This window comes from Meleagris gallopavo, chromosome 3 (genome assembly GCF_000146605.3).
Source record: "Meleagris gallopavo isolate NT-WF06-2002-E0010 breed Aviagen turkey brand Nicholas breeding stock chromosome 3, Turkey_5.1, whole genome shotgun sequence".
NCBI lineage: Eukaryota > Metazoa > Chordata > Aves > Galliformes > Phasianidae > Meleagris > Meleagris gallopavo.
This window is the reverse complement of record NC_015013.2, coordinates 22,260,365-22,267,872: the sequence shown is the minus strand read 5'-3', so window position 1 is coordinate 22,267,872 and position 7,508 is coordinate 22,260,365. Positions and strand designations below refer to the sequence as shown.

Here is a 7,508-nt window from a genome sequence, read left to right as displayed (position 1 = left end):
CATTACATGGCAGTGCAGAATCATCTTAAAGCGTGGAAGCAATTTGACCGTAAACAGCTGCAGCTAACATGATGAATGGACACAGCAATTTTCCAGTGGCATACACTTCACAACCTAGGGGCTTCATGAGCTAGCCTACAGTCTGTGTGTAATTGCCCACCTCTTCACAAGAACTTGGTAAGGTCACTGAAGCCTTTAATATCTACAACACCAGGATCAATGCTAGCACCAATGCTTGAGCTCTTTAACAAGCAAGTTTTCTCTACGTCAGTCTGTAACAGGTCATTTGCTCAAGTGGCAAAGAACAGTTCTGGCAGGAAGAATGCCCCATTTCATCCAATACATATCTCAAGTCACTTTACTTCAGCAAGATCATAAGAAACAGAAGTACTCAACGGGAAAAACAGAAGTTTTTATTAGGAAATTTTTAACAAATCATCAGAAGTTTAGATTGACATTCACTTGCACGTTATGGTAACTTTGAGCAGTTTTTAGGTAACAAAAATTCATGAATTTTAATGTAAACCCATTGCACCGTAAGTTATTAATCAAGCCTTGAGCTGGAGCATTGAGCAAGTAAAGTCAACTTTCAGACGCAAAATTCATCGTGAATTACGTTCTCCATAAATGTATTTCTTCAAATAATTATCACTTAACTTTCCCAGAATCTCTGCTCTCAAATTTTCACCTTGTTGGTGCCAGACAGAAGTCCCAAACGCCCAGCTAGCTGATGTCTAGCACTGCAAATACATACCTTTAACACATCACCTCTGACTCTTAGGTCAAGGATCTTATTCTGGCCTCAATTGTTTTACAGAACTGGAAACTCAAGATATTCATACAAACGACAATGTCAGCTGCCCCACAGAAAGGTATTTCACAAAGATGGGCAGCAAGATGGGATACATCCTCATTCATTGCGGTGATTACTGTGCCATATGTTTCATTAAATACACTTTAAGTTAGGTGAACCATCATTTCAACGGAAGAGAGGCATCCTGCAAGACATCATCTCACAGACAGGGAAACATGCCAGCACACTGACACCTGTTACAAACCGAGTCCATTTTAATAACAGAATCCGCAAGTCAGAAACACCAAACCCCCCTTTCCAAAATCTGTTGCAGGCAGTTCTTCGGGGTACTCAAAATCTAACTTGTGGCCGGAAATGCATCTGCTTTGTAGCGTTGTTACTCATTCCCATCTTGAGCATCCACTTGGACTTCATCCTCTGCAAGTACTGCATATCACGCTTCTGAGCAAAGACTGCCCCTTCAGGGAGAAGGGAGAAAAGAAAGACGGATATGCATTTGCAGGGTTACTACTTAAAAAGATAGATTAGAGTTCTGCAATTAAGTCAGCACGTTTTCTCCCCATACTGGCAAGCTTTTTTTTTATTTTTTCTGCCAAAACCTCAACATGTCACTTACCTGTCTGGCTTGTCCAGCCCAAAGCTCTGTACTGCTGCAACACCCGACCCACCGCTTTCTTATTTTTAGTGACAGCCACCGTTCTTGACAGACCAAACCGCTGCTTGTAGTATCTCATTAAAGAACGATGACCCACTCTTGCACCTATTCAAAGGAGGAAAGATTAAGAATAATGATGCTGCTTCTGACATATGATCATCAAGAATATTACAAAAACCGTGTGAAGGACAAATGCTGAGAAATGCTGTGCTACCTGAAGGGAGGATCAGCTCCATGGTGTCATCATCGTATTCCAATTCCCTCTCAGCTGGGAGCTCTGCAGGCAACTCCATGTCTTGCCCTTCCTTGTGATCAGGGTAACTGCTCCTGGGGAGCAGTAGCAGTATATGTTTTACATGTGGCAAGCAGCCACAGTTATCCACACCCAATACACGAAAGATCCACCACCCACAGCTATAGCAAGTCCCAAGTACCGTCACATTTCATCAACCATGGTTTGAGAGTTCTATCCAGTAATATCATCTCCTGAACAAAGGCTGATGACAGAGTCATCCCTTCCTCCACAAAGTTCTACAGTCCAGTATGGCTCTGTTACTACACGCTTAACAGCTCTTTATTCTGAAAAGCCACCAGTTCTGCACAACTAATGAATGGGAGCACTTCACCACAACAGAGGCTGTTTCTGACCAAAACGATCGCAGCTAAGGATAACCAAAAGAAGTTCAACAAGAGGCCTCTACACCATAACAATCCTGTTCAAATCCAAGTGCTTAAAAGAAAAAAATCCTGAGTATGTTGTAAGCCCAAAATCTACCTAAAAAGTAACAGAAATAGCATTTGTATTCTTTTATGATCTTTTTTGATCTTTGAAATCTAAACAGTAACAGCAAATACACAAAACAGAATTGAAAATGTATTTTCATGTAGGTATTAATAATCAGAAGACAGAAGACTCAATCACGTTGTTAAACTAATCTAGAAAGGTGGCAAAGTACCAACACAAACTAGGTATCAAAATCAGGAACAGGAGTAAATTTTAAAAATTAGTAAGAGATTCTGATGAAAAGTTCAACTGAGAAGTGTCCTTACCTAAAATCATAGAAGTCTGCAAATTCCAAAGCTGCATCTCCATCTGTGAAGAGCTTACAGTGGCTTTTATCATTCATGTGAGCCTGTACTGCTTCCGTAGAGTAGAAGGACTTTCCCTTTTCATTGCACCAGATGCAGATTTTCCCAACACCAATTTTCTCTCCTGCAGAAAAAAATGACACTTATTGGTCTGAACAGAGCCTCTCTACTCAGTAATTAACAGCTCTGTGATGTAAACTTCCCAGCTTGAAGGCAGAGAGACAGAGGAAGAGCCTTGAGTCCTTCATTTCCTGCTGTTCCTATGCCTACATCATATGGCATAAGGGACAAAGCCTTAACACTGCAAGAATTCATATGACAAGGTATGGATCACTATGTATTCTCAATAAAACATTTCATGTCTCCAATACATCTTTCTATGCAATACTTCCAAATTAATTTATTCTCATCACTATCTGAAGACTTCAAGGAAGACGTTTTCTGTCCAGCTAGCTTTTACTCACTGGTACTCTCAGTGGATGAGTCACTTACAACTCACTACATATTCAGAATCTCCCCCAGTACAAGACAGTTCAAATGCACACTTCAGCAATTGAGTTTCATCCTCAATTTTGTGTTAGCTGAAAAACCTCTTCAGCATTAGAATACTGTAAGACCTACAGAGTTGGTCTTACAGTACCTACACATGCTTGCACAGTACAGTTTTCCTCTCACCCTCCCTAGCAAACCCCATAACAATCAAAAAGCTAAACTAGACAGCCTCTTGATGTGCAAAAAAAAAAAAAAATCCAAAAAGGCAATGTCCAAACACACTTTAAGCTGTATCCAAGCAAAAATAAGCAGTAAGAGTCTTTAATTACCCCAGTTAAAATCAGAGGAGATTTACAGGCATACCCAAGTACTTTATTAGTCCTCTGAGATCCACAAGGTACTCTATGTCTGGAATGAAGAAACTGTGAACTTTTGTCATATGGGCCACGTTCTTCATGAGAGTTCTGGAATGGTGGGAACAGAACAAGCAGTCTGTGACAGGTATGGCCCCAATGGCACAAGTGCTTTCAGCTTCTGCTTGCTTCTCCTCCTCTTCTCCCACACCTTCCATCTCTTCTTCAGAGCCGAAGTCTTCATCAGAATCCATGTCTTCCCAGCCTTTTAAATGGAAGATTAAGAAATATTTACTTACTTATTTCTTCCAAGCACGGTAGTTACCAATTAAGTTAAAAATGAATTGTAATTGAAAATATTGTTCTCTACTCTTTCCAAGAAGTGCCACACGCTTATTTCCAGGCACAAGACTGTATCATTGCCAGTAAAACATTCTTTTCCTTCTGTGAAACATACAGCAAAACTCAAGACTGCTCATAAAAAAGTTTTTTCCCCTCCATTTTCTCAACAATTAATGCTTTACTGCAGTTTCAAAGCCTTACATTTAATTTGCTACAGCAAAAGAACACATGCGTGCCTCATTAAAAACAATACAACTCTGTCAGAAACATAAAAATGTTGATTTCCAGCAGCGACTTCGCAGCAAACACCCTCCCATTCACACATCCATCTTTAACAAAAGAGAGCAAAGCCAACTACCAGAGTTACCCAGGATTTACTAACAAGTTGACATGCTTGCAGAACTACTGCCATACTCAATGCAGACCACAAGCAACTGAAGATTCCCCAGAGGTCCAAGGATCATCAGGTAAGGGTTTGAATTCCACAGGGAAGTACTATTTCTTGACATCTTTATTTTGACCTTTTGTAAATGCACAAAGCCACTGCCAAATATGACAGATATTTACAACCACCAGGAGAAGAGTATGCTTCATCTACATTCCAGTGCTGAAGCTGGAATAGCATGTTCCCACTGCATTCATTCCTGTCCACAACTACTGACACAGTTTAACCATCTCATTCTAATGCAGTAATAGATGCATTTGCAAGCTGCACTGCAAACTACAGCACCGGCAGCGTCCAGGTTAAAACTACCCTTTTTTTTTCCTGGGAATTTTGAAGCTCTGCTTATTTCAGTTGCCTGCCTTCCAGACTGGCTCCAGCAGAGCTGTATACACACAGGTGGGGAGGGTGAGGTAGCAGAGGGGGCAATAAGGGTGACAATGCCTCAGCTATTTTTATAATAGATACCAATGTGCTGAGAAGCCGTGCCACACCGCGACAGGCTAAGCAGCAAATTTCCTCCTCTGATCTTTATGGGCAGCGAAGAACAAAACCTGCACTCCAAACCCCCTTCAACAGAGCAGGAAAGAGAACCACGGTACAAGAGCAATAAACACCACTAGATTTTGTTCATCTTTGTTTAGGAATAGTTTTAGGGTAACCTGTGTTAGCCCTAGAATTCTCCTGGAACTTTACATAGAAGATGGTGCTTGTATTGTTAACAGCGTTTACATTCAGCCTTCACACGCATTAGTGTCTTGTGCAGCTGGCTCTTCAGACACTGCAATAAAGAGCCTCTGCCTGCAAGAGTGAACTGACCTGAAATGCTCAGTTAAAATGAAAACTTAACAGGAAGGTCTTCTGTGATGAAAACAGCCATACCACTAAAGGAAATGAAAGGCAGCTTTTGCACAAAACAAACAACTCCACAGCTTACCCCAAGCTGTTGACAGCATGCTTACCACCTTACCTTCTTCTGAATCCTCTTCTTCCTCTGCTTCCTGCTTTGCCAGCTTCTTTGCTTGTTGTTCAAACCACTGTAGCCGCGGAGGCTTCTCTGTTCGTTCTTTACTGTGCAATGGACTGGCACTTTCCATAGGAACTGGAGAGCTGCTTGCATGGTTAGGAGGTAAGGGCGTCTTCTTTGGAGATGAGGATGGCTGAGCTCTGATGGCTTGCTGTATAGCTGCGTTCATTTCATCCTTGTCTACACTCTCCACGGCAAGCCCTTTTTCCAGGTTCTTTTCATTTAATATTTTCACTTTCTTGCTGATGGCTTGAACAGCTTTCTTCTCCAGCTCCAGGTGCTTCTTGGACTTCAAGTGATTCTCATAGGCGTTGAAGGTGGAGAATCTTTTGCTGCAAACCGTGCAGTAGGTGGCAGTGACTTTGTCCCGCTCCTCAGCCACAGCCCTTTGTGCTAAGACTCTCTCCTGGAAGTTCTCAGCAGTGACGGGAGGCATGTCGGCAACCTTGCGCTTCAGGTTGTAGCGGTGCCAGTCGGTTTTGTAATGGGCACGCTGGATGTCAGCGTCCTTGAAAGCCACGCGGCAAGTGATGCACGTGTAGGTCGCCATTACTGGAAAGCTAACAAACAAACAAACAAAAAAAATCACACCAATAAACAACAACAACAAAACAACCCAACATCATCCGGACAGCGCCCTAGTAAGGCAGAGTAAGAGATATCGTGCCATTTGCTAACATTGGCGATAACCGTGCCTATGAGGATTTACAAGAGCAAGGATCAGGTAGTTACCAGAGATTTCTGGTACCACAGTGGCACTGGAACAGTCCAGCTCTGGACTCAGCACACGCTGCACTTGCCAGGGCTCAGATCAAAAATACAGCTTTCTGCCCTAAAAGCACTACTTTGAGAGCCCTTCTTACTTTAAGTGAAAAGTTCCTAGCGAGCTTGCAACCTGTTACCTACAGGCTTTTGAAGAGACTTGCAATTACTTCATAGTAAACAGAAAAGGGAAAACCTACTTTGACACTGGTTTTCCACTTCCCACAGCCTTCACAGAACAGCTTGGGTTGGAAGGGACCACAAGGATCATGAACCTCCAACCACCTGCCACAGGCAGGGCCACCAACCTCCCCATTTCATACTAGTCCAGGCTGCCCAGGGCCCCATCCAGCCTGGCCTTGAACACCTCCAGGGATGGGACATCCACAACCTCTCTGGGCAGCCTGTTCCAGCACCTGACCACTCTCTTGGTAAAGAACTTCCACCTGACAGAAGAAAAAATTACTACTTTTAAAAATAAGCTTTCAAGCTATCCTGGAATGGTGTGTGCACAGTTCACAACATTCTTTGTCCTGCAGAGCCATCAGTCTGGAGAATAGGAGGGCAGAGACCTCTAACTGCTGTTCTTCTCCCTAAACCCACACACCCCCTTCCTTTTCAGTACTTAGTGACACTTAAGAGAAAAACTGATGGAATCTCTTAAATACGGTAAAAAAAGCAAACAGCCAAGCAATGTGTTCATACTGGAGATCGCCAAAGCTACTCCACCTGGTTTAATCTGAGAAACAAAAGAAATGACGTGTGAGGAGGAGAGGGTTCTGACAGCAGGGAGAAGAACAGCAGCTGCCGAAAGGGAGATTCCCCAGTGACAGACACGCGAATGGAGAGCTGCTGTCTGAAACAGCAGTTTTCGAGAAGTGGATTCCTACTCCATTGCTTACAAACATATTGTCTGCCCGCTGAAGGACCCAACCTCCCTCCGAAGCACCTCCCTCTCCCACCTATACGTACACCGGTATTTTACTGCCATAAACCGGGTGACGCAGAGCCACGCCTGCCGGGTGTGACCGCCTCTCCTTGGAAGCCCAGGGAGGGGCCCGGCCCAGCTCTCACAGAATCACAGAATTGTAGGGGTTGGAAGGGACCTCTAGAGATCATCGAGACCAACCCCCCTGCCAAAGCAACTTCCCTAGACCAGGTCGCACAGGTAGGCGTCCAGGCGAGACTTGAATATCTCCAGAGAAGGAGACTCCACAACCTCCCTGGGCAGCCTGTTCCAGTGCTCCGTCACCCTCACCATGAAGAAGTTCTTACGCACATTCGTGCGAAACTTCCTATGCTGCAGCTTATGTCCGTTTCCCCTCGTCCTGTCTCCACGTACCACTGAAAAGAGACTGGCCTCTCGCCAGGAGGGTACGAGGCAATAAGGCCCGGCTGCCGTTCGGTTCAGCGTTCGAACCAGCAGCGTCAGCACAGCTGAAACGCGGAAGAAGGGAAACGGAAAAAAAGAGCCGAGAGCCCCGGCGGCTCTGGGAGCCGACTCAGGTCCGACCCGCGACCGCAGCTGCCCG

General features: G+C 44.1%; 1 protein-coding gene across 1 annotated transcript; it reads right to left on the bottom strand.

The window, feature by feature from the left end:
• Positions 1–388: 388 nt before the first annotated feature.
• On the bottom strand, positions 389–5,798 carry ZNF622 (zinc finger protein 622). Its single transcript, XM_003204812.3, has 6 exons — positions 5,158–5,798; positions 3,414–3,668; positions 2,520–2,682; positions 1,684–1,796; positions 1,431–1,574; positions 389–1,272 (listed from the first exon to the last, which is right to left on the bottom strand). The coding sequence occupies exons 1-6, from the start codon at positions 5,762–5,764 to the stop codon at positions 1,145–1,147; spliced, it is 1,410 nt and encodes a 469-aa protein (XP_003204860.1). The 5' UTR covers positions 5,765–5,798; the 3' UTR covers positions 389–1,144.
• Positions 5,799–7,508: the final 1,710 nt, after the last annotated feature.

Excerpts from the sequence above, each read along its gene's own strand:
- ZNF622 (XM_003204812.3), bottom strand. The coding sequence starts at position 5,764 with ATGGCGACCTACACGTGCATCACTTGCCGCGTGGCTTTCAAGGACGCT. Across the intron at positions 2,683-3,413 it reads AGGACTAATAAAGTACTTGG|GAGAGAAAATTGGTGTTGGG; the intron begins GTATGCCTGTAA and ends TTTTTTCTGCAG. Across the intron at positions 1,575-1,683 it reads GGAGCTGATCCTCCCTTCAG|GTGCAAGAGTGGGTCATCGT; the intron begins GTAGCACAGCAT and ends TCCTTTGAATAG.